This window comes from Plectropomus leopardus, chromosome 24 (assembly GCF_026936395.1).
Source record: "Plectropomus leopardus strain MGB_pleo_1.0 chromosome 24, ASM2693639v1, whole genome shotgun sequence".
NCBI classification, from domain to species: Eukaryota; Metazoa; Chordata; class Actinopteri; order Perciformes; family Serranidae; genus Plectropomus; species Plectropomus leopardus.
Genome location: NC_142199.1, coordinates 3,718,489 through 3,745,446, shown reverse-complemented (window position 1 = coordinate 3,745,446; position 26,958 = coordinate 3,718,489). Strand labels below are relative to the sequence as shown.

The following is a 26,958-nucleotide window of genomic DNA, read 5'->3' as shown; positions in this document are numbered from 1 at the left end:
GAGGAAAACAAGACTTGGAAAAAGATCTTAAGAAAATTATGAAAATGCAATAAAATTATTTTGCAATTATTATCATTATAATATTATTTTTTGGATGACTTTTTTCCTTAGCTTTAAAAAGAAAAAAAGTCTGAAACTCCTAATTTGTGCAGCATTTCTTACTAAGTTGAAAAAGTGAAAGAAAAAAGATGTTACATCACTCAAATTTTCAAAGACTTTTTATTTTAGGCATCTAACCAAAAACCCAAAGACTTCCTCACTGTGACCTCGTGAAAGCAATATCTTGTGAACATCTTGAGGGGATTTCTTCAAATTTGGCACGAAATTACACTTGGAATCACTGATAAACTGAAATCCATTTGTTTCTTAAACGTTAAGGTCACCGTGACCTTGCATCTTTCTCTTGAACCCGATATTTCAAGAAGACCTTCAGGGAATAATCTCAAATTTAGCAAAAACATCCACTTTGACTTGAGAATGAACTGATTCAAATTTGATTATGTGACCTTATGCAACATGTTTTTGGGCATGAATCAAGGATCATACGGTAATTATGACAGAGTTTTAGACAGTTGTCTAACAGAATTAAATGATTTTATATCCAAAAGGTCAACTTCACTGTGGCATCATGATGTTTTTCTCTTTTCTGGCCGCGTCATAGTTCAGAAACAGAAGAGGAGACACATGGCCGTACTATAGCCTTGCTTTTTGGTCATTTTTTCAACATGCTATTTTATGGGTTTTTGGAGCTTTTTTGGATGTTGATTCAACACTGTGTACAATAACATGACTATATGCTATAGTAAGTAATTTTCAAGTATTTTTCTGACATGTCAAATTTTGACTTTTTTCACCGTACTATGGCCTTGCTTTTTTGGTCATTTTTTCAACATGCTATTTTGTGGGTTTTTAGGCCTGTTTTGGTTTTTTTATCACTGTCTACTATAACAGGCCTCTACATGCTCTACTAAGTGCTTTTCAGTTGTTTTTTGGTCAAATTTTGACATTTTTGTCATACTATCTGATACACAATATAACAGAAGCTTCTAAGTTAATCTCGTGGTACCCACATTTTCATTTTAAGACTGGATCTGTTTGTTTATGTGTGATTTTGTTTTGTTTGTCTTGCAGCCGTCAGCAGGAGGGCCCGGCTCCACGCTCAACAGCCTGGTGGCCTCCTGCGCCTCTGCAGTGGGCGAGCGGGTCGCCTCCACCTACGAGGCCTTGTCCCTCAAAAAGATGATGAACTTCTACCTTCCCTCTGGAGTGGTGAGGCCGGGCATGCCGGTGGGGCTCACAGGCGTCGTGGGCGACAACATGGCAGAGCGCGTCCGCCAGGAGGACTCTGTGCAGGCCAAGAAGAGCTCCAGCACAGGGGACATCCGCGAGGAGGAGGCCGAGGGTCTGCGGCGGCGCCTTTCGCTCCCAGGACTCCTCTCTCAGGGTAGATACGCTGTTCACCTCTTATCCTCCTCCTATACTCTGCTGCGTAAGTACTTCTTGCGCATGTGTGTGTGTTTGTCTTCGCTTCAGGCTTCCTGTCATGCAGCGTGTAAGCACGGCAAAGGTTCGTCCTCGTGTCACACGTTGAGTGTTTTTTATTCTGTGTTTGTCACTTCCATCTCTCTGCACATAAGAAGACGTATGTGATTTCAGGGAACCGAACTTCTCAGAAGAATTGTCTTCTTTAGTTCTTTATATTTATACTGCAATAATGACATTTTTGTTGGACTGCAACAAATTAATATTTTTAATATGCATATATTTGCCTAATTAGTTTTCAGATTATTTCAGATTTTAGATAATTTTTGTCTGTAAATTGCCATCAAATATTAATTAAATATTCATTAATATTTTTTTCTATAATAATTATAATGATAGTTTACTTGAGATTTTTTCTAATTTTTTATCTCACTTTTTCTTGCCCTCATCACCTTTTACTACTTTTTCTTTTTCAGTTTTTAGGATATTTCAAGACTTTTTTTGTTTTTGAAAGAAAGCAAATTAATTGGCTCACATTTCAAAGGTTCAAATGTATCTGAAATGCATCCGAATTAAGCTCAATAAAACTGATGTCAATCCGGGTTTCAAAGGGTTAATTGCAGAAAAAGCCTCATCGTCACTCAAGAATGCATTTCCCAGTACGCTAACTTGTCAAAAGAAAATGTAATTGATAATGCTCCAGAAGGAACCGTTTTGACAAGGAAATCTCTGTGTTTTCGACCTCCAAAACTGCTCCATGATAAATCCGCAAATTGCCGCTTATTTCTGAGTTCAGTTAAAGCGTGGTGAGCCTCTCTGAATGGTTGCCTTTGTGTGATTTAAAACACTCAGGAATGCAGATTGATTTTTAGCCTCCAACTTGACAGGGAGTTTCAGTGATCAAGGAAACATTTTGGGGCACAGCGATTTAGCGGATTCAACACTTTGAAATCTGAGCAAATTGGTTTAATTTCTTTCAAAAACATGAAGAAAAGGGTATGAGCAACTTATCAAGGCATGGCCCAAAAATTTGCAAAAAGATTACTAAAAGTTATTTATAAAATTTACCTAATAATAAGCAAAAATATGAAAAGTAAAAAACATAAAAAAAACAAGAAAGTATTTGGAAAAAAAAATTAAAAGAAAAATACACACACAAATATATATATATATATTTATATATACATACATATAATTATAATAATTGTAATTAAAGTTTTCTCATCTTTCCTTTTTTTATTTTTTTAAACATTTTCCAATAATCCTAAGAATCCTATTCCTATTCTTAAAAACTAATTTAGTAATTTAATTTATTTATTTATATTTATTTATTATTATTATTATTATTATTTATTATTTAATAATAATAATTTCTTACATTTTATGGGACAGTTTTGCCAGGTTGGTCAATGCCTTTTTTATTTTATTTTTTATTTGTTTTATTAAAAAATCAAACAAATTTGCTCTGGTTTCTAAAAGTGGACCTGCTTGTAAAGGGGGTCTGAATGCAGCACAAGAAAACTGATGCTGATCCAGGTTTCAGAGGGTTAATGGAGCAGGATGAATGCGTTGGGTGTGATTTAAGAGATATTGAAGGTGCATGATGGGATAGCTTTTTTGTGCCTCTGACCAGGAGTAAGCTGGTATGCAGAATAAATGGATGGACTTTCCCCGTCTCTCATCATATCTCTCTTTCCTCGTCGATAGCCCAGGTAGAGATTATTGCTGTAGATTTCATCATCTGTGTTTGGGCAGCCCTCACGTGGGTGATGTGGATGTCATGTTTTACGGCTGAAAGATCAAATTTGATGAGGAAACGAATCCTAGAAACTCTCCTGTAAAAAAAACTTAATAGAGACTTGAGGAGACAGCAGCAAAAATCTGCGCGTCCATTCAAGAAATTGCAGCCTTGAAAAGTGATTATTTTGTGGTATTTTATCATCAGGTAATTGTTAATCTGTGTTTCCCCTGCCATGCAAAAAAAAAAAATCTTTTTTAAAATGATCAGTCCACACATGCTTTTTCTGTCAAAAAACTAGTTACTGACCTCTTCAGTGGTAAAATGTTTAATCTCATAAATTTAATTTATATATTTACTTAAAGCAAAAAGTTACTCTGATTTGTGTTACATTATCTTCAGAGGTTAACGGCAGACAATCTGTAGTTTTATTTTTGTGTATCTTTCCTTTGGGCTTTCAGATGGCTCCCTGCTGGAGGCCGTAAATATGTGTGTGTGCATGTTTTTTGTTTATATCATGTACACTCAAGGGAGGAGATTAGCTGTTTTGTCCATCAGCTTTAGTTTCCAGCTATGGGAAAGTTTGTATTCACAGCCGTGATCCTGGTGGCTTTTTTTTGGATTTGTCAGAATTAGTCGTAGTCGTTCGCAAGTTTTCCTGCAGTCGTCCATCAGTGTTTGTTGTATCTGCTGCCTGCAGGCTTCTCGTCGTTGTTTGTCTTCAGTACGACGGCATGACTGGCTGGTGTGAGCTGAACGTCGCTGCAGTTTCTGTGCGATTTTGTTTTGGTATCAACTTATTGATTTCTGCTGCTGAACTTTGCACACGAGATTCATGCAAGTTAAAAACACATCAACATTTTAAACATTAACTTACACTGATGAAAACTAAATCTTATACAGAAATATCCCACCTTGCACATGCTCAGTGCTGTTTTGTGAGTATTAAAGCTAATGTCACTCGGCCTGAAGCAAAGTAAATATATTTCAGTTGAGGAAAAATAGACAGAGAACAGTACTCCTACGTGTCTTTTAGTACTCCTACGTGTCTTTTCCTGTGTACCCACAGTGTCCCCGCGGCTGCTGAGAAAAGCCGGCCGTCCGAGGGTGCGTGCAGTTGCCCTCACCCCACTAGGAGGGGCGGTCCCCGAGGCCCAGGAGGTGTTTCCCAGCCTGCAGACGGAGGTGTGGAGTTGGGGCCACGGCGAGCAGGGACAGCTGGGACATGGAGACAGTCTGGTCAGGTAAGGGGACGTCTCCTGGCGCTGCATCCAGACTTCTCTGACAAAATGTCTGCTTTAGGAAAAGAGGAAACGCTCGAAACGGCAACAAGATGAAAAGATTCAACGATGATAATTAAAAACAAATAAATAAATAAATGAAAAGATTCAATGAGAAATGAAAGGAAAAATTAGAAACACGAGAAAATGAGATACAAAACAAATGACTCACTGGATGAAACATTGACAAAACAAAAGATGCCTTTGTGTGTCAGAGAAAAATACTTTATTTATTCACCAGATATGAGCACAAAAGCTGTTGGTAGAAACATTTACAAGCAATGAAGACAGATTGTACTTTTAGACTTTAAATGATAAATCAGATTACTGTGCTCTGCTCAGTTATCAATCATGAATATTACTGTTTTGATGTAAATATAAGCTGATTGATTTATTTTTCCGGAACAAGTTTGATTCTTTTGAACTGCAAATAAGGGAATCAACAAATCAAGCTGTGCGAAATAGACACCACGAGGCTTTTGAGTTTGTGTTCAAGTTCTTTATTTTTATCATGTGAACGACTACAGTCAAGCAGTCGCTGGCAAAAAAACCCAAAAACTTACAATGCTTAAAAAAAATAATAATAAAAAATGAAAATAAAACTACACAAGTTAAAGCAAAATGTAAATATGTGACATAAAACAGTGCAAGTTGCAGGTTTCTTGAATAATGGGAAATGTCAAAAAGGTATATAATGTCATTATACAATGTATATAATGTCATGGAAACTGTCAAAAAACATTGAAAGTTTTGGACTAGGTCGTTATCACTGGACTATGTTGAATCATATTTTTCTGAGTCGGTGCAAATTTATTACAATCTTTTATAAGTGCTGCAACTGTCACAAAGAAAAGTGACCAAACTGATTCATTAAGATAAATTTATACACGTTTTTGACTCTGCAGATTACAGCCGCTGTGCATCAAGAGTCTGAACAATAAGGAGGTGGTGCGGGTGGCGGCCGGCGCTCATCACTCCCTCGCTCTGACCGCTCAGTCTCAGGTGCTTCCAAGACCCCCTCCTGAAAACGTTTTCGTCTTAAATCTTACAAACCAGTTGTTGTCAACCTGTTTTTGTTGTGAATATTTGACCAAATCTTGCAGGTGTTTTCATGGGGAAGTAACAGCTCTGGTCAGCTTGGACACATGGAGTCCCCCAGCACCGTCCCCCGCCTTGCAAAGGTGAGGAAACCGCCATCTATATGAGCACGCACAAACGCACAAACACACACACACAGAAAGCCTTCAGGTTCGTGTTCCTCTTTGCTTCCCTTCCCAGCTGTCAGAGGGGATTCGTGTCTGGGACGTGAGCGCGGGAGAGAAACACACCCTCCTGCTCGCTGACGGAGACTGCTTCAGGCCCATCATTTATTACAGCGGACAGCAGGTGAAAGACGAGGCGGAGGAGAGCAGCGCTAAGGAGACGAGTAAACAGGAAAGAGAGGAGGAGGAGGAGGTGCGGACAGGAGGCTACACCCAGCAGCCTGTACTGCTTCCCTTCTGCATGGACGTAAGCACAAAGTTACTGGTCGTTTTCTTTTTGCAGGTTCTTAAGATGGTACCTTCCTGAGATTTAGGCCACATTTAGATGAGAACATCCCGACTAAAAACGTCTTTTCTTTGCATTTAAAAAAAGAAATCTGCATTCATTTAACATTATGAAAATTATCTTTGTGTGTAATGCATGCCAGGTCGGTACTTAGGGGTGTTAAACCAAAAAAAGTAAGCATTGTTATCTTAAAATGATCATCTCATTATCTGGAGAAATTAGCCTTTTGGTTTTTTGAGAATTGACATATGTTAACTTCAAAAAACAAGCATTTTTAGCTCAACATAATTATGTAGTTATTTCAACAAACTGGCCTTTTATTTTCTCTAGAATCTACAAGTAATGAATAAAAAAAAATAGCATTGTTATCTCAAAATAATTATCTTGTTATGTTTAGAAATTTGACTTTTGTTTCTTTTTAGAATCAACTTACAATAACCAGAAAAATTCAGAATAATTATCTTGTTATCTCAATATATCTGCTTTTGTTTTCATGTTATCGACATAAATTAGCCCGAGAAAAAAAGCACCGTTTCCTCGAGTTAAAGAAAAATCAACTCCTGATCTCAAGATAATGATATTTAAAAAATAATTGTAAGCACGGCCGTTCTTGGCTGTTAGCTGTGAGCAGTTTTATCACGTTTTCTCCCTCATCTTCCAGCTTGGTTATGTGAGTAACGTGACTGCGGGTGGCCAAAGATGCGCGGCGCTGTGGGACAGAAACGTGATGGGCTTCATCGCCAGCCTCCACGAGCTCGCCTCAGCCGAGAGGAAATTCTACTGCAAACTTTGCAACATCAAGACGCAGATAATCCGCCCCCTGCTGGAGCTGGGTAACGTGACACAGTAGAAAAATAGACTCTTTGTTTTGCCTTTTTTTTTGTTTGTTTGTTGTTTTTTTTGGCTGACTTTTTCTTCTTTGTTTGCCACCCTTCTCCAGAGTCACTAAGCTCGGCCCTCGGCCAGGTGACCCTCGGCCTCCTGCAGACTCTGGCGGGTCGATTCAGCCTCTTGTGTCACCTGACCGGGCAGCATGCCGCCAGCCTCACTGCAAACCTGCGCCGCGTCCGTGACGTCAAGAGCCTGCTCGTCCTCGACCACGCCGGCATCTTCCTCGACTCCTACAATGAGTACGTGATCACCATTTTAAAACCTTAAAACAATCAACTTAATAAAAACTGATCTTTACACACTGGTCTCTCTCTTTTTAAAGGTACTGCAGTGCTGTGGGCAACTTCCATGTGATGGGAGGTTTCCAGACTCTGACCAAACCCTCACTGTGAGCACGCACACGCCATTGCATCCTGGAAATTGGTTTACACTTGACTCAAAAAAAAAGCAAATTAACAATTTTTAATGACCAGTGAAACTTTTTTTAAAGAGATTTCTTTGGGAAGAGTCCCGAGCTGCTAAAGAGGCTGTCGGAGTGCAGCGAGGAAACCCCCACCATGGCCGACCTCCTGGTGGCGCTCTTCTACCTCCCGACTCGCCACCTGCACGAATACGGGCGTCTGCTGCTCAAACTGGCCACCTGCTTTGAAGTGGTGAGTGAAACAAACACAAACTACAGTCATGCATTATTTTTACTTTTTTTGTTATTAGAAATAACAACATATTTGTTTGTTTTTTTTTTATAATTTATTTATTTTAAATTTTTGCTTTTGGTGCACTTTCTATACACGTTGTTATTGGTCTCCAAAAGCAATATAAAGCTTCTTTTTTTTAATTTATAGAAATTGTTATTAGTGTAGAAATTGAGCTCTGTCTCCATTTTCAGTATAAATGGTACCAAAAAAAAAACCAAAGTCTCAAGAATTTATATTTACAGACCGGGGACTGGTAAAAAAAAAAAAAATAGTAACCCAATATTTTATTTTATTTTATTTTTATATGATTTGTTTACTTGTTATATGTCCAAAACATATAAAAGTAAATAAACAAACCCTGTATCTTTAGAGCAATATTGATTTTACACAGTAAAATTGCACTGAGATTTGTTTTGTTAAAAAAGCCTTCAAATGTTGAGATTTTGAGCTAAAATTTTTAGCGTGCGTGTGTGTGTGTGTGTGTGTGTGTGTGTTGTCAGTGCTCGAATGACTACCAGAGGCTGCAGGACAGCTGCTCCAGGTTCGAAGCTTTGGCCCTCCAGCTGAAGAGAAAGAGGAAGGACGCAGACTACACCTTTCATTTTTGGAAGAGCTTCCCTGGCAAAATGACGGTAAACTCCCTAAGTGTGTTTGCGTCCTTCATATATAGTCTCAAGGTCACATGATGTCACATATGGCTTAATGTTGTCATCGTGTTTCGTTAGGACTCGCTGCGAAAGCCTCACCGCCGGCTGATCTGCGAGAGCAGCAACAAAGCTCTGACTCTGCAGAACGCCGGGAGGTTCTCCGTCAACTGGTTCATCGTTTTCAACGACGCTCTGGTCCACGCACAGGTCAGCCCCACACACACGCACAAACCCGTCATCACGTCCTTAAAGTTTTCTGAAGCCGTCCATATTTCGGACACTGTAACTTGGTGTGTTTCAAGCGTTTGTGTGTGCTTGCCTCCGTGCTGTCAGGGCGTGGCACCTTGTAAAAACCTTGTAAGTATGCAGCCAGAAGCAAATGTCAGCACAGCGACCTGTCCCCACCTTCCTCGCTCCCCACCTTTATTCTGTGTGTGTGTGTGTGTGTGTGTGTGTGTGTGTGTGTGTGTGTGTGTGTGTGTGTGTGTGTAGGGCTTAGGGCTCTGTGTCATAGGATTTAGCCCTTAATTGTGTTTCCATGAAATTGTAAAGTAAATCTTTGAAATTTACAAAAGAAATCCAGATTTTGGCACATTCTGTCGTGTCAGCTAATATTTATGGTGTTTAACCCTTTAAAACCTGGATCGACATAATTTTCTCATGCTGCTCTCAGAAGCCTTTCACAAGTATTGAATGAGTGAATGACTGAATGAGCACCTTGTTAAGAAATGTCTTGCAATTTGCAAAAAAAAGTAGATTTAGAAAACTATTTTTAAAAAGCCAAAATATATTTAAATTATTTTACAGAATAATTATATTTTTAAGCAGTTTTTTTTTATTTCTTTGTACTTTACACTAATATCTTGCTAATTTCTTGGTCTTTTTTTAAAGATTTTTTTGGGCTTTTTTCTTTTATTTGATAGGACAGGTTAAGCTTTAAAGGGTGAGAGAGAGAGGATGACATGCAGCAAAGGGCTGATGTTGGAATCAAACCTGGATCTGCTGTGGCAAGGACAGTACATGGGGCACCCGCTCAACCAAGTGAGCCACTGGGTGCCCCTCTGTCATTTCTTCTTAAGTAGCTCAGTGCCTTCTTGCCTTTGTTTTTGAATGAATTCAAGACTATTTGCTCAGGTTATAAAGGGTTAATGCCGTCCAAAGACAAAGACAATTAATGCATTCACTCCAAGCTGTTTAATTGAATTGCCTCTAAGAAAATGCTCTGAATAAATTTAATTGGGCTTTTATTGTGGAAGAGATTAAGTTTTTATATCCCGTTAACTTGATGTGAGTTGATGTCTATGTGTCATTGAAAAGTCATGGAAAAGATATTTTTTCCAGGAAAATGTGTGGGAACCCTGGACAATCAAACCAGGGATTGTAATAACCTGGCCTAATTTATATCGTGACTATAAGACATAAATAAAACTACTGTCTTTGTTTTGTGCAGAACTGCATTGTAACTTTTAATCAAAGTTATTTGAGGCTGCAGCATGTTAAGTTAAAATAGTCAAATCACATTTGCATCCCGTTTCTGGTCCTGCAGGTTAGGTATGTTTTATTTCGGGTGTTTTCTCAACCAACAAACCTTCATGCAAGTAATTATAAGACATATCTCAGCAGGAAACGCAGAAAAAGGGAATTTTGTACTTAAAAAAGAGCATTATTTCTGAATATATTCACTTGATTTAACTAACTTAAACTGCTGAAGCCACATAAAAGCTCAGTTGGTGATGCATTTTTGCACAGAACGAGGACTGTGATTTTTTAAAATTTGCTCTGAAATGCTATTATCAGTAGTAAAGGTGCATTATTTATGACTTAAAAATGTCCGGTGATACCCAGCCCTATTCCCACCTTCCCCCTCTGCCTGCTCTCAACCTGAGGGAGACTGCATGGATGGATGAACTGACCGTAACCAAGGCTCGATAGGTTTTAACCCTTTGAAACCTGAACAAATTGGCTTAATTTATTAATAAGAACATGTAAAGAAGGAAATGATCATGCAACTTAAGAAAAAACTATGCAAATATTTGCAAGGAATTTGTATAAAGTTGCAAAAAAATACCTGAGAATTAGGTTAAAAAAAGAGTAGTTAAAAAAATGCTCAAAAATAAGTCTGTAATACAAATTAAATATGTAATTTTGGTATTTATAAATTTAGTTTTTGGACATTTGTCCCTAATCTAGAAGAAAAAATCTAAATGTATTAAATCTTGTAATTTGCAGGACATTTTTGCCAAGTTACCACTTGCCTTTTCCCCCCTTTGTTTTCATGAGAAATCAAACCTCTTTTCTTTGGGTTCGAAGGTTTAAATACTGAGGGGGAAAAATAATGTCCATCCAGGTTTTAAAGGGTTAATGCACTTTAGTTCTTTTCTTATACATTTTAATTTTGCAGCTTAAAATACCAAAACTCAAAATAAAGCTGTGAAAATATTTGATATATTAGAGCATTTCTTTCCTGTTGAAGCCTTGGTTTTTACTGTTGGTTCACACGTAATTTAACATTCGGATTTTAAAAAGATGCCAGCAGCTTCTGGTTCACGTCTCCAAAGTAATGTCCTTCCCCGTCTCCCTGTGTGTCTCCTTTTTTTACTTGCATTTCTGTCCCTGCTCCCCAAGTCTGCACCAGTCCCGTGATTGTCCTGCACATTTCAGTCCCCCTACTTCCTTCCTGAGTGTCTGCCCCGACTCACTGTCGTTCTGTCGTTGTTTGAAAAAAAAATCTTGTGCATTTAAACTTGTAAAGCGTGTTGTAAAATTTGAGGCTGAGAAAACTGACAGCGGCAGACTGTGACTGGTGTCTTGTGATGTGAATCTGTGCAGCTGTGTGAATGAAAAAGCAGGGTGTCTGTGCAAAAGAGGGTGCATGCTTCCTTTTTAACTTTCTCTTTAAAAACATGTGAAACACATGTTGTCTTGCATGACTGACTCCGGCATCCCTGTGGCTAATCCTAAAAGAATAAGAAGCATAATTCCTCTCAGTGTCTTAATAGTCTGAACATGCAGTATTAATATTTTTAACATTTAGGGTCATTATCTAAAGTTTATTCTTTTAAGGATCTATGATGTTATTCTACAAATTTATTATAATATTCTCTTTTTTTTCTGTAGCATCCTGAATATAGCACATGAGCATGAGCACATACCTTCCTATTAAGTTTATTTTAGACAATGTTTCGATCCTGCTTGCTGCCGAACTTTACATTATGAATATAACAATCTTGTTTGCATAATGTATTTTAGATTTATTGTTTGAGCCGAGGTGGAAATTCTAAGCTTAAACAAAAATACACAATATTGTCAAAAACATTTGCCATATGCATAAAAACAGCCAAAATTATCAAAAAATGAAGAATGAAATACGTGCAAGATGCTTCCTTTGGGCTTTCTTTTATTACCTTTTAAATTGTCTATTTACCTCCTTTTTAGTAGCCCTCAACTATATTAATAGTGGAGATCATTAATTACTAATTATTGTAAATTTGTAGAAATGTAAACAATTAAAAAATTAAACTGGAGTAGAGAGGAAGGTGTGTTGCAGATGGAATGATTTCAAAAAGTGTCCTGCTGATTGCAAAAAAATAATAGGAAAATAGGAAAAATGTCAAGAAAACTACATTTATAAATCTTAATATTGAATATTTAAAACTGTTACAGAAAAAAAACATGCTTGTTTGTTTTTAACTTTTCTTTTTTTGATTGACTGTGTCGCCTGGTTCAAGTTAAACAACCTTTTTTTTAAACTTTTAACTCTTTAACTTTTTTAACCATTTTTTCTTCTTTCTGTACTTTCTTTGGACTTAATTTTATTCCATTTTAAACTCTTTTTATCTCCTTTTTAGTAGCTCTCTACCATATAAGTAGTGCTGATTATTAATAAATAGCTATTATAAATTGGTAGAAATGTAAACAATTAACAAACTGCAGTGGAGCGGGCAGGAAAGTGTGCTGCAGGTAGAAGAGGCACATGTATGTAATTTATCACTCTATGCATGACTGTAGTTTACTCTGTGTGTGTGTGTGTGTGTGTGTGTGTGTGTGTGTGTGTGTGTGTGTAAGGTTTATACACATCTAGTGTTTTTTTACACGTAACGTCAGTGCCTCTCAGTGCTGTCACAGATGTTAATAATTCTTTCTCTCTCTACACGCTCACCTTTCCTTCTTTCTTCTCCCCTCTTTCCCTCCTTCTTGTCCGTTCTCCGCTTGTTCCTCTCCCCTCCTCTAGTTCTCCACCCATCACGTCTTCCCCTTAGCAACGCTTTGGGTGGAGCCGATCCCTGAGGAGAACACTGGCGTGTAAGTCTGCTCCGTCACACTGTGTTTTTTCTATTAATTTATATTTATTTACATGGTTTATTTGATAGGGATAATGCAAATTAACATTCAGCCTGTTACAAACGAGCTGTGTAGTACTCCTGCCCTTAGTTGGGCTTTTGGTAAAGAAAAAGAAAGGTTACATACACTAACGTGCAAACAAGAAGAGTTATAGTAAAAGAAGATAAAAAGATAAATATGAACATCAAGATTACATAGAATTACACCATACAGTTACAGTAAAAAAACAAAAAAGAAAGACAAGAATCCAGTTCAATCCAAATGTATTTAAAAACACATTTAACAACAACAGAGTGTACCAAAGTGCCGTACATCAATAAATATATGTAAAAAAAAATAACAACAGTACAATAATAAATAAAAAGACACAAATACCAAGGTTACATACACTTACAATACTCAGCTATAAGTCTTTCTAAAATAGTTAAAAATGCTCACATCTCTGATTTTGCTTCAGCCAACCTTTAACACTTTTGGTAAAAATCCTAACATCTTGTGTTGATTTTATTTCGATTTTATTTACTGGTAGTGTGTTTTAAATTTTAAAGCCTTTTAAGTTTTTTGTGGAATAATAATATAATAATAAGATACTTACATACACGATTCATTTCCAGATCTTAAGAAGTTTTGGAATCACAGAAAAACATTAAAACACACTTTTTTGGGGGTCTTTTACATAATATTCATTATGTAATAGTTAGATATTTGTATTAATTTCACTTAGTGTGTGTGTGTGTTTTACATTATGTTCCACCAGTTCTTTCCCAGGTAAAACTGTGTGTGTGTGTGTGTGTGTGTGTGTGTGTGTGTGTGTGTCTCTGTGTGTGTGTAGATATGGGTTAAAGGTCATCACCCCAGAGGAGACGTTCACCCTTCTCGCCTCCTCTCCCATGGAGAAAGTCAGTATTTTAATGCCAAAGTTGCAAAAAAAAAAACTGCATTTCCATTAATTTCATCTCTGATGAGCTGGTCCACGGTGTGATATCCGTTTTTTAAAAGTTTGCATGTTTTTGTTCAAAGACCAAGTGGCTTCGCTCCATCAACCAGGCAGTGGATCAGGCTCTGAGCGGAGCGGGACAGGACACCGCATCAGTCGGCTCGGGGTCGGGGCAAAAGTTGGAGCCTCCCATCTCCAGGACGGCCTCGTACACTTTTTATAAGGACGGACGGCTGAAAGAGGCAACGTACGACGGACGCTGGCTGGCCGGGAAGCCTAACGGCAGGTTGGACATGCATACCGTCTGCATTTTATTTTTTTATTATATTTTATTTTTGTACATTTTTTCTCAAATGTTTTTATTGTGAAGCATCATTTTCACAGATAACAAAACATGGTTCTGCGATGTTTCTTTTCCATATAAAACAAATATAAAGCCAAAAATAATGACTATCAGTAAATAAATAAAATATGTAAATGAATGCATGCACAAATATAAAGTTATTTGATGATAATAAATGCATTAATGAATACTGTCTTAGTATTGTTATATCTTTACTTTTATTTGTAAAGTCATAATGTCAAAAGTTGTAGGAAGAACACAATATATGAATAAATAATTGAAAAGAAATACATACAATATATAAAAGTAAAAAAAAAAACACAATAAATAATACAAGTTAATAATAAATACAAAAATATAGATAATTAAATAACACATGAAATAATACAAATAAAAATTAATAAATTAACATAAAATAATTGTTAGAATAATAAATAAATGTTTTAATTGATTTTGAATATTGATATCTCTATGTTGTAATTAATAGGACTTATTGTTTTTTAGGGGAGTTTTAAAATGGCCTGACGGGAGAATATACACAGGGACGTTCAAGAACGGTTTGGAAGATGGGTGAGTGCATGGCTTCAGTGCAAATGAGCCTGAATAACCAAAAATGAGACAGAAACATGTTTTGACTTTCCATGTCTTCATCCTTCTCATGTTTTTATGTGTTTGTACAGCTATGGTGAATTTGTGGCTCCCAATAAGACGCTAAACAAGAACGACCACTATCAGGGTTACTGGAAGGATGGCAAGATGCACGGCCTCGGGACGTACAGGTGAGCGAATACAAACTTTATTGTTCATGTTGTGAGACAGGACAAAGATTTGGACATTTGGCAGCATCAACAAACAACAAAACATTTGCTGTACTCAGTTTTAGTAGCTCTTGTTTATCTGTGGAAAAGAATAAACATCCTCACATCTGTCTGCAGGTATGCCAGCGGTGAGGTTTACGACGGATCTTTCCAGGACAGCATGCGACACGGCCACGGCATGCTGCGCAGTGGCAAGCTCAACACCTCCTCCCCCAGTGTCTTCATTGGACAATGGCTGCAGGACAAGAAGACCGGCTATGGAGTCTTCGATGATATCACAAAGTATGCTCTACATTTCAGCTTCATGTTAGAGATTTTGATTTTTGTTTTAATTTTAATTTTAATTTTTTATTTTATTTTTATTTTAATTCTTTATTTTATTTTAGTTTTTGTTTTTATTTTTATTTTTATTTTTATTTTTATTTTTATTCAATTTTTATTTTAATTTTTAATTTTTTTATTTTTAATTTTGTTTTTTGCACAGGTTACAACAATAAAAACTTTTTAAAAAGTGTGTTTCTTTAAGATTGTTTGTCTATTTTTTATATGCAGAGGGGAGAAGTACATGGGCATGTGGCAGGACCACCAGCGGCAGGGCATCGGGGTCGTCGTCACTCAGTTCGGCCTTTATTATGAAGGAGCCTTCAAAGATAATAAGATGATGGTGAGCAATTTTTTCTTTGATGTTTGTCACATTTTGGTTGCAAGTGATGGGAAGTTTAAAGATTTGTTCCTAAATCAGTTCTTACTGAAAAAGTTATGAAGTCTGGGGTGCATCGATATTATTAATTGTGACTATGTGACTATATTTTGATTGTCACACTATCATCAGCTATGACTGCGTATGTGCCCAAATTGACAGTGAAAATAAATGTAGACATTGTTTTCTGTCTTTTAGGGCACTGGGATCCTCCTGTCAGAGGACGACACCACGTACGAGGGGGAATTCTCTGACGACTGGACCCTAAATGGAAAGGTACTAATAAAAAAAATTTTTTTGAAATAACTTATTTTATTGTGTTTATTTTTTATTTTTTTTACCCCCTCTGATTGTTTTGGTTTTTTTGGGGGGGAGTTTTTTCATGTTTTTTTTTTTTACATTTTCTTATGTATTTTATGTCTGTTTTGTTGTGATAGTTTGATATTTTTATAATTTGTGTGCAGTTGTCTCATTTGTTAATTGTAATTATCAGTTTGTGTATATTTTTAGGCACTTTAGATGGATTGAGTAAAGTTAAAAAAAACAATACAGTATGCTAGCCTTAATAAAAACTTTTTTTTCAAAATAAAAATTCTGCCTCTGCAGAAATGTGCTTGCAGTGATTGATAACACACTAAAATCTACAGAAAAATACTCAAAAAATATTGTGGCATTTGCAGCAAGATTATTTTCGATGTGGTTTAATGTACTAATTGGCTGTTTCTTCAGGGCGTGCTGACCATGGCAAACGGTGATTACCTTGAGGGCTCCTTCAACGGCGAGTGGGGCTCTGGCCTCAAAGTGGCGGGATCCTACTTCAAACCGCACCTGTTTGACTCAGACAAGGACAAAACTCGTGCAGTGTGAGCTCAGAGTGTGTGAAATGCACAGAGATGTTTTATAGTAATTCATTTACCTATTTTAATGTATATTTTGTATGTGATGTGGCAGGAAGCTGGGGCGTCTGTGTGTGAGTCCGGAGGATAAGTGGCAGGCGGTGTTTGAGGAGTGCTGGAGTCAGCTGGGCTGCGAGGCCCCGGGCCAAGGAGAGAACTGGAAGGCGTGGGAGAACATCGCCGTGGCCCTCACCACCAGCCGACGACACATCCAGGACAGGTGCTCTCTTGACATTTATCTCATTTGATTTGTTTTTGACTTTAAGAGGTGCAATAATTCCATTTTTTTTCATTCAATAATTGCATTTATGTGGTGAAATAGTTATATTTATTTTAGGACAAAAATTACATTTTTAATCAAGGTTATAATTTGATTGAATTTAGTATATTAATTGCATTTTTAGTATTGCAATAATTATGACTTTTAAGGCAATAAGAACATTTATTCGAAGGCAATAATGCATTTATTCAGTTGCAATACTTACCTTTTTCTAGTGCAATAATTAAATTTTTTCATGTGCATTAACTACATTTTGTAGTGCAATAATTGCTGTTATTCCAGTGCAATAATTTGATTTATTCTAGTGCAATAATTCCATTTTTTTCATTCAGTAATTACATTTATCTAGTGTAATAGTTACATTTATTTTAGGACAATAATTTAAGGTAATAAAACAACGTAAGGTAATAGTTTTATTTAATTATTCAGTTGCAATACTTACTTTTTTCTAGTGCAATAATTACATTTTTTCTTGTCCATTAACTACATTTTGTAGTGCAGTTATTCCAGTGCAAAAATTAGAATTTTTTTTCTAATGTAGTAATTAAATTTATTATGCTGCAATAACTTTTTTCTTCAAAAATTATATTTATTTTAGTTCAAAAATTATATTTATTCCATTGCAAAAATTAAATTCATTATATCCCAATAATTTAAAATTTTCTAAGGCAATTCGTTTTTTTCTGTGTTCATTCTAGTGTGTTACATTTATTTTAATGCAATAATGATGTTGATTCTTGTGCAATAACTCCATTTATTCTTGTGCAATAATACATTTTTTTAGAGCAATAATTTCATTTATGATGCATATTCTAGGGCAATAATCACATCTTTTTCTAAAGGCAATAATTACTTTTATTCTGTTTGTTAATTCCATTTATTTTAGTGCAACAAATACATTGATAGGGCAATCATTACATTTCTACTATGATAATAATTCCATTTATTCTAGGGCAATTTCATTTAAGTCATTATGCGCTCCTAATTTAACAATAAGGGAGTTTTACTCTTCAGCTTCTGATGTTTGTGTCTGGTGTGCGTCTCAGTCCAGAGATGTTGTCCCGAAGTCACAGCAGAACCCTGGAGAGTCTGGAGGTCATCCCGCAGCACGCGGGGCCGATCAACATGGAGAGATATCACACCATCCGCCTCTACCTCATCAAGGTAAGCCCAGCGACCCCTCCTCACTCCCAAAAAAACATTCAATTAAGTAACTGTACCTAATTCTATGTTTTTTTAATTTTATTTTGGCTCATGAAAAGAATATCTCTCTTCCTTCCTGCAGGCGTGTGACACCCCGCTCCACCCGCTGGGCCGGCTGGTGGAAGCTTTGGTGGCGGTTTACAGGATGACTTACGTCGGCGTTGGAGCGAATCGTCGGCTGCTGCCTCAGGCCGTCAACGAGATCAAGTCTTACTTGAACCGCATCTACCAGATCGTCAGGTAATTCACACTCAGCACAGCAACCTGCAGCCCAACGCCTCATTTCAATAATAACTGTCAAAAATGGATCACTGATATTTTTGTTTGTTTTGAATGCTCTGCAGGTTTCTTTTCTCGGACCTGCCAGAAGAGGGCGGTCTAATTCCAGAGCCGACCACCGACCTCCAGGACAGGAAGGAACCTGGATCGACCGATGCCCCGCTAGAGTCACCAAAACCTGGGTAATGACCGAGCGGCGTCCTCCTTGAAGCTTTGGTGGTTGACCTCATGTTGACCTCTCCTGTGTGTCTCCTCAGCCGTGTGGTGAGCAGCTCTGCTCTGCTGCTCCCCGTCCTGCTGCCTCGCCTCTACCCGCCGCTCTTCACCCTCTACGCTCTGGACAAGGAGAGAGAGGACGACGTCTACTGGGAGTGCGTCCTCCGCCTCAACAAGCAGCCCGACCTGGCCCTGCTCGCCTTCCTGGGTGTTCAGCAGTACGTCACACAGTGGCCGCTGCAGCGCAGGATCTCTATTTAAATGATTAATATTTAAATTCTAAACTCTTTTTGTTCCCTCACAGAAAGTTTTGGCCTGTTTCCATTTCCTCCTCCATGCCTACGCCAGGGGAGAAGCAGCAGGTGCAGTTTAGACGTTCACTTTGCCTAAGAACAACTGAAACACATGCTTTTATTTTGTTAACCATCACAGCGTTTTTGGTTCATTGAAATTTTCAGGACATGAACCCGTAGTTTATTTCTGAATTTCAATGCACATTTCCAAACAACTAAATATACACTGGTTCCTCAAAACATGGAGAGCAGGAGGGATCGAATAATGATGATAATTAAGGAAGAAAGACTTCATAAAAAAATTAATATGAAATTTAAAATAAATAATTGAGTGATGGTAAAGGTGCATAGAAAAATAAATAAATAAATCTAAAAAATATTAATTAAAAAACAATAATATATCATGAAATAAAATAGAAAGATGTTAAAGGTATTTTTTTTAAAAATCTATTAAAAACCACTTAAATTATTTTATCTGACCACATGTTTATTTACATAGCCAAGTTGTACAAGAGAACTGTCACACGTTTGACTTGAATCAGGTCTCTAACATAGTTAGACATTCGGACAGAAAACAAATATGATGATGAAATCCAGTTTTACACAAAGATCCTTGAGTTTTACAACTTAATCAGACACCACATTCACTAAAACTGTATCAATTATTGTTTTTTTTTTTTGTTTCAGCGTGTTAGGTGATGTGTCTTATCTTCTATGATAGTAAAGAGAATATTTTTATCCGGTTTTGGATTGGGCTGTGTAAGAAACATTTAAAAATGTCACTTTGTGCTGTGGGTGGTATTTTTTCTTATTTGTTTCCTTATTTTTCCCAATACAAATCAAGAAATTGATCTGCAGATTAATCAGTGATGGAAATTATTGTAAATTAACATCAAGTTGATTGTGGCAAAAGTTGAGCCCTCTGTGTTGGCACCCTGTGAACACATCTAGTTTGAATTCTTATCTTATATATATATATATATATATAGATATAGATATAGATATAGATATATATGTATTCTTGGTCAGGTATTTTTAGTGAACCACAATAAAATATCTGACAGTTTGTCCACCATGAGTAGACAAATGCAAACAGTGTTTGTCCCTGTCTTTTGATGTGCGTCCTTCAGGTCTTGTCCAGCACCAAAGACGCCTGCTTTGCCTCTGCAGTGGAAACATTACAACAGATCAGGTAAAACTCTGACCAACAGCTTTCAAACTCGTTAAAAACTGACATTTCTGAAGTGTGATTGTGTACTTCAGTCGCAGATAAAGTGCAAGTTTCCTTGTTTGTTGTTTGTTTGCAGCACAACGTTCACCCCGTCAGACAAGCTGCAGGTGATCCAGCTCACCTTTGAGGAGATCACGCAGGAGGTTCAGGCGCTGCTGAAACAGGACTTCCTGTGGTCCATGGACGACCTCTTCCCCGTCTTCCTCTACGTGGTGCTGCGTGCACGGTCGGCCCCAAACCACACCCATCATGCATCATGAATACACACATATAAAGATGAGGCCGCAGAGAAAATATTCTCTTATTGTAGGTCAAGAATACAGTAAAAGGCAAACCTGCTGCAACCAGATAATTAAAAAGAACTTATTAAAACATTTTAATGCTTTAAGCAGACAATCAGTTGATCTGTTGATTGACAGAAAAGTCCCTAAATAGTGTGAAACTCATTTTTTGTCCTCCAGGATCAGGAACTTGGGCTCAGAAGTCAGTCTGATTGAGGACCTGATGGACCCCTGCGTGCAGCACGGAGAGCATGGCATCATGTTCACCACACTTAAGGTAACACACACACACACACACACCTGTCATGAAATAAATAAATGAAAAAAATTCACAGTTTTGTTGTAGTATCGAAATTTTCAGAGCATACGTGAATCAGTCATTCAGTCTCTGAGTTATAACGTCCATTTCAAATATATATAGTTAAAAACCTCAAAACATGGGAAAAAAGCATAATAATGGTGATAATAAAATTAAATGACACAATTTCATAGAAAATAACTAACACCAGAAATAAAATAACTAACACCAGAAATAATAAATCAATAAATAAATGAATGAATAAAGATGAAAATGAAATAAAATTGAGATGAAAAAATAATTGAAAAATAAAAATTAAAAAAAATTAAAAACAACAACAAATTAAAAAAAAATGGAATTAAAAAAACTAAAAGGATACATACATGAAGAGATAGATAATAGAGTTATATATTTATTTTAGTATATTTTATTATCACTATTACTATATATATCAATCCAAGTATATATCTAAAGCAGACATAATAAAACTGAAAAATAATGATAAATACTTATTGAAATAAAAAGAATAAGTATAAATAAATAAGTAAGAATGATAGTGATATATAGAAGTAATTATAATAAAAATTAGTTAGACAAATAATAAATAAATAAATAAGAATCTTAAAAATTTTATACAAAATAAATAAAAAGAATAAAAATTATATTCACAGTATGTTGTACAATTATTTACTGTCCTGCCTGGGCTGGGATTGAGGATAAAATTATATAAATTCATTAAACCCACTATTATGATTATTTTTGTGTCTTTTTCCACCTCCAGGCTTGTTACTACCAGATCCAGCACGAGAAGATCACTTAGGACGAGCGTGGCGTTACTTCCTATCCTCACAGCCAATCACTGGTCCAGGATCAGCGAGGCTTTGGGATGACGGATGTGAGCAGCGGCCAATGGGAGGCGGAGGATCATATGCACAGGTTTACTACAGCTCCATCTGCTGCTGCCATGGAGACGGGATAACCTCCCCCCTCTGTGACACACGCAAACACACTCTTTCCCCTTTTTAGTGACTCTGACAGCTTCTTATCCACTGACAATGAAGGTAGACGTGAATATTTTCTGCCTGAGATGAGCCACTTCATACCGTCCGGAGTAAACCGGTCCACAGCTGAGAGACTGACTCGTGTGGGAAGTTCTGACGCAGGTGACGACGTTACCTGAGGAGGAATCACGGTTCATACTTTTTATTTTAGTGCCAATGGAAGTGGTTTATTCTCTTGTTTCTCTGCATAATGTGAGATACTGGACCTCGATTTCGTCCTTCAGAAGAATTTTCCAGCACGAAAAAACTATTTTTTGGCGTCCAATGCATCACAGAAAACTTTTACCCCTCCGTTGTTTGGGGTTATTTGACTTCATGTTATTCTCCTGACTCTTACATGAAGAAACAGACATAGTAAGGAAATAATCTCCTGAAAGCATATCACTTAATTACACTGACAGACTTTTATGATTTCCTGACTTTGAAACAGCAGAACACAAACTTTGACACATAGGTGAGATTCGCGCTCTATCTGACGTATTTTCAAACAGTATTTCCCGAGTTTCCTTCAGGAGTTAACACTAGCTGTTCGGTTACGGAAATGCACATGACGTTAACTTTTGAGCTTTTCTATGGGAACCAAAGGGGCTCATTTACAGACAGATCTGACACTGTATTTTAAATGTAAACTGACATGGATGGCTCTATTTTTTTTTTGTCACAGCATTGTTTATTTCCATTTTCAGGACATACATAAATCAGTAGTTCGGTGTTTTGAGTTTTAAAGCCAGTTTCTGGATAAATAAATGTACACAGTTAAATACCTCTATTAATGGAGAGATAGAGATATAGTAAATGTGAGAAAAAAATTAAGTAAAAGAGACTTAATTTAAAAAATAACTTCTTAATAATAATAATAAATGTAAAAAATAATACAAATAAAAAAAATACAAATAAAAGTAAACAAAGTGATACAAAAAATAAATTAATTTAATATAATTAAAAAAAAATTAATTCACAGTAAAAGAAAAAAATAATAAATTGCTGTTACTCTAAATGATACTAATACTGTTACACCAGCTGGCAGCAGAATACAGTTAAAAGTTGTTTGCTAATTTAGCCATCTTTGTTGTAAATGAGACAAATCATCACTTGGGACGGTTACTTGCATAAAAGTATTATAAAGTACTCGAGTACTTGCCAAAAAATTCTAATGTAAGAATAGGAATGTAAGTTAAATTGGTTAACAACAAAAGTGCAATTTGACATTTTAATTAAGTAAAAAAGACTCAATTAAAAAATGTGTATTTAAAATAATAATATTGATAAATAAATACATAAAAAATAATAATAATTTAAATATACAAGTTAAAAGAAATAGATAATAAAAATAAAATAAAATAGAGAAAGAGAATAGTGATACATTTTTTTTAATTAAAAAATAAAATGAAATGATAAAATTTATTGTAGAAATTGCAGGCTAAAAGAAAAAATCTGACTTGGCTATAACTCTAAATAATATTAATACTCTCCTGTTATACTAGCTGGCTGCAGAATGCACTTGAACTCATCAAGGAATGTGGATTTGCCTAAAATGGGAAAAAGTGCAATTTGAAATATATTTATTGAATAACCAGGCTTCATTTAGGCTACTGAAACCATAAATTCAAAGTCAACATGAGAAAAATCTCCCTATAAACTCACACTTAAATGGCTCGTCACTGTCGTTAAACCCATTAATAAATGCTGGGTAACAATTCTGGGTCGGGAACTGCACCGAAAAGCAGCGTGAAAGTGAAATCCTGCAACTGAAACGTAACCAGACTGACAAAAAATAAAATAAAATCACTGCTTGACATGAAGAAACTCAGTCGACTGAAGCGTCTCTGACTTTTCAGGGCGCTGACCTGTTGAAAATTGACGAAAAAAAAGTAAAAAAACAAATCAAAACATTTTGCTTTTCAGTTTCATCGCACATTATTACTGTTCAGTAACAATTATGTATCTCCAGAGTTGAATAGTCCTCCTTAAATTAGTTAAATACACCATTTAAATGTCAAAAAGATGAAAACAGAGCTGTTTATCTTTGGTCCTGGAAAGTTTTGGAGATACATGATTTTATTCCAGTACGTTTTTCCTAATGCACCAGTGTGATGTTTGGAATTACAATCATCAGTATGAATATTTCTTTTTTTAAGTGTCTGGACTGCAGGTTTCCCTACAGAGATCACCTTTATTCCCACTGACCTCTAACAAAAATGAAGTTTTTGGGAGACGCTCAGCAGGCTGTATTAACCGTACTGATGTTCATTGCCTTCAGGGAGAGAAGTCAGCACAGTTTTCATCAAACTTAACTCCATCTGAAGGTCTTTTTTCATCCGTTTACCTGTGAAATAATGAAAAATTTGATTTTCCTGCTGCAGGTGGCGTTTCTTCAGACCGCCGGCTCAATGCAAACACCGTTTTTATAGACGTGAAGTTCAAAGCCGATTCTGGACGCCATCTGTTAAAGCTAACTGTTCTTTTTTTAAACCATTTACAGCACTAACTGTCAGACATTGTTGCTTATTTGTGATTTGCGTCACACATGCCAGTTTATAAAAGGGCTTAAGAGGAGATTCAGAGGATGACAAAGCTCTTTTTTTTCTACTTTAAAAAAAAAAAATACATGGCTTTTGTTTTCTCAGATGGTTTAACAATAGAAAGGCCAAGTGGATCAGAGGCCTTTTTTTAGGAGAGGATAATATTTGGGTGAAGCTGGAGGATTTTGAAAGACCAGTAACAGAAAATGGGTGTCAAACGGTTTGAATTTAAAGCTAAAACTTTGCCTGTTTAACCCTTTGAAACCTGAATAAACAGATGTGATTTCTTTCAAATTTGGGAATAAGATACAATGAGCAACTTCGTAAGAAATAATACATAAATTGCAAGAAATTAGCACATTTAGAAAATTATTTTTTTAAAAGTTGAGAAAAAACATGTCTAGGGAAAAAAAAAATATCCTTATAATTATCATGGTTATCTATTTGAAATTATGTTACAAAATTATTAAAATATCTTTAAGCACTTTTTTACTTTATAATTCTTTGTCTTTCTTTTGTTTGTTTTGCTTTTGTCCCTTTTTTTTTTTTTTTACTAATTCTCAGGTAATTTTCTTGTACTTTTTAATTATTTTAATTAATGCTTATTTTTTGCTCATTGCCTTTTTCCCATGTATTTGACAAAAACCAAACAAATTCGTAATGTTTCAAAGGGTTAACTAAAACTGATGCAAGCAATTATTATTTCCAAAAACTTCAAACTGTTATGTCATGCTGTTAATTTCATCTTATATTATCACTCAACATGTGAAGCAAATATCTCAGTGTTTTTGGGTTTCTGTCGTACTAAAACGATTGTGAAAACGCTCTTCCATCCCTGGTTATGAGCTCTCGTTACTGCTGAGACCGTATGTGCCTGACGCTTAAAGAAGTGATGCAATATCGTCTTCGTAACAGAGGAGCTCTTTCCCAAAACGCCATGGACAAACATTCCCCGGGTTTAATAATACTTTCGACTTTAAGTTTGTGCTCCTCTGTCTGCTGCAGCCACTTCAAACGAAGGACGAAATTGTATTTTTAGTGGACAACAGCTACACCAAACTACAATAACAAAACGGGACATTTATTTTCATGTTTGTACCCTTGACTGACTCCCTCCCATGAAGTGTAAATCCAAACTGACTGTTTCTAAATATAAACTGAAGATAATGTTCATAAGCTCATGTTGGGTTCATGTCCTCGACCACCTGTTTACGATAAAAACGCTTCACGAAGGTCACGCTGTTGCATTGTGTGTAAAATGACTGTTTTATGAATGGAGTTTGGTGTTGACATTCAGTGTTTCAGCTGGCTGACATGACTCCCACCTGTGCGTCTTTTAAATTATGTCAAATGTGTTGTACCTTTAAATAATAATAATGGAGGGCAATAAATCATTTGATGGACGTTGATGACTATTCTGCTCTGCCAGTTTTATGTGGCTATTTTTTTTAACAATATTTCATTAACAGTTGATTTTTTTCACAGCTTCTCAAATGTGATTTTTTTTAAATAATATGTGCTTTATTTCTTTTAAATATTAATATATTTACATCTTGTGCTAATTGTTTATTATTGATTTCTTTCTATTTTTATATTTAATTTTTTTCCTTCACAGTTTTTTTTTAGATTAAGTTGTATATATTATACATGAGTGTTAACAAATGAATGAACAAAGAACAATTTTAATGTAATTATTTATTGCTTTTCTCAATTGTTAACTGATTAATTTGAGGTTTTGAAGTTGTAATTTTATTTTTTTCCATTATTTTTCTACATTACAACATTTTTATTTGTTTTTAAGCCAATTTTCTCACGTTTCAAAGGGTTAACTAGTAAGGGATGCACATGTAAATCAGGTTAAGAAATTTCCTCCTGGCCAAATTTTTTTTTTTTTTTAATTACCCTATTTGAAACCTGAGCAATTTGGCATGATGTCTTTCGAACACATGGGAAGAAGGCAATGAGCAATGAAAGAAGAAAATACCCAAAAATTTGCACAAACTTATTAAAAATCATAAAAAGATTACAAAAAAATTTTTAAATAATTTTCTAAATCTATTTATTTCTTGTAATTAGTGGAACATTTCTCAAGTTGCTCACTGCCTTTTTTCCCATGTTTTTGAAATAAATCAAACTAATTTGCTCGTGTTCAAATGTTTAAATATTTGTGAAAGTTGTCTGAAAGCAGCACAGAGAAACAAAAAATGTCACTGCAGGTTAAGGGTGAACGAGTTAGGGATACACATTTAAATCAGGTCAAGAAATGTCCTGCAGGTGTGATTTTTTTTTTTAAATTAGAGCAGCCATAACATGGTGATAAAAAGTTGTGCGTGTGTTTGTCACTTTCAGGCCTCCGCGGCTGGAAGGCGTTTAATTTCTCCTGTTTGCAGGTCATGAGGAGCTCTCGTGTTCACTGACAAATCCTCTCAGAGTTGCACTTAAAGACTTGAGGGCGAGAATTAACCAACAAACACATTTATTTCATCAAATTCAAGGAGATAATCTCAGTGTTTGGGGTACAATAAGGACTTTTTCAGGGGGAGGGGAGATTTGGTTGTATTTCGTTGGGAATAAGATTACCAGACTTTTGAGTTTGAGTAAGGAGATGGTTTATCTGCACTCTCCATTAACTCCAGCTGTGAGATTAGCAGATCTTTAATTACTGACAAGAGGCTTTTTTACTTTTCTTTTAATTACACATCTCAATAACTCTGAAATTATAAAGCATTTCTCTAAACTTTGAGCGTTCATCATCTCCTGAGACCTAAACTCTCCTCCTTTGTCGCCTCCTCTCCACACAGCTCCTCCTGCGTGCCGCTAAAAGCTGAAAGAGTTAAGAAGATTTGGCAGCTCCGCGGCAGCCAGCCAGCCGGTGAGGGAGGAACTGGCTTCCGGCGGCCAGAGGCAGGAGGCTCACTTGCCCGGGATTAAGTGGGATCGGGAGAGATTACAGCCCTCTCTCTCTCCCTCGTTCCCTG

General features: G+C 36.2%; 1 protein-coding gene across 5 annotated transcripts in view; it reads left to right on the top strand.

Moving 5' to 3' along the window:
- als2b (alsin Rho guanine nucleotide exchange factor ALS2 b) overlaps positions 1-26,916 on the top strand; it is a 31,548-nt gene extending 4,632 nt beyond the window's left edge. The window contains exons 5-36 of one of the 5 annotated variants that reach the window (XR_015775808.1): positions 1,132-1,489; positions 4,290-4,464; positions 5,406-5,502; positions 5,604-5,681; positions 5,779-6,009; positions 6,710-6,881; positions 6,989-7,178; positions 7,262-7,327; positions 7,430-7,592; positions 8,135-8,266; positions 8,360-8,488; positions 8,615-8,638; positions 12,513-12,583; positions 13,455-13,521; positions 13,643-13,845; positions 14,407-14,472; positions 14,583-14,681; positions 14,838-15,002; positions 15,273-15,384; positions 15,619-15,696; positions 16,150-16,283; positions 16,372-16,536; positions 17,643-17,760; positions 17,882-18,039; positions 18,144-18,260; positions 18,336-18,512; positions 18,599-18,656; positions 19,718-19,779; positions 19,895-20,044; positions 20,280-20,376; positions 21,179-21,333; positions 26,782-26,916. Coding sequence is in view for 4 of the 5 variants with exons in the window: in XM_088074118.1 (XP_087930244.1) it covers positions 1,132-1,489; positions 4,290-4,464; positions 5,406-5,502; positions 5,604-5,681; positions 5,779-6,009; positions 6,710-6,881; positions 6,989-7,178; positions 7,262-7,327; positions 7,430-7,592; positions 8,135-8,266; positions 8,360-8,488; positions 8,615-8,638; positions 12,513-12,583; positions 13,455-13,521; positions 13,643-13,845; positions 14,407-14,472; positions 14,583-14,681; positions 14,838-15,002; positions 15,273-15,384; positions 15,619-15,696; positions 16,150-16,283; positions 16,372-16,536; positions 17,643-17,760; positions 17,882-18,039; positions 18,144-18,260; positions 18,336-18,512; positions 18,599-18,656; positions 19,718-19,779; positions 19,895-20,044; positions 20,280-20,376; positions 21,179-21,217 (3,951 nt within the window). In the remaining variant the exon portion in view is untranslated. Of the gene's footprint in view, positions 1-1,131; positions 1,490-4,289; positions 4,465-5,405; positions 5,503-5,603; positions 5,682-5,778; positions 6,010-6,709; positions 6,882-6,988; positions 7,179-7,261; positions 7,328-7,429; positions 7,593-8,134; positions 8,267-8,359; positions 8,489-8,614; positions 8,639-12,512; positions 12,584-13,454; positions 13,522-13,642; positions 13,846-14,406; positions 14,473-14,582; positions 14,682-14,837; positions 15,003-15,272; positions 15,385-15,618; positions 15,697-16,149; positions 16,284-16,371; positions 16,537-17,642; positions 17,761-17,881; positions 18,040-18,143; positions 18,261-18,335; positions 18,513-18,598; positions 18,657-19,717; positions 19,780-19,894; positions 20,045-20,279; positions 20,377-21,178; positions 25,396-26,781 lie in introns of those variants that run through there. The other 4 variants (XM_088074118.1, XM_088074120.1, XM_088074121.1 and 1 more) reach the window with 4 other exon arrangements.
- The last annotated feature ends 42 nt before the right edge of the window (positions 26,917-26,958 follow it).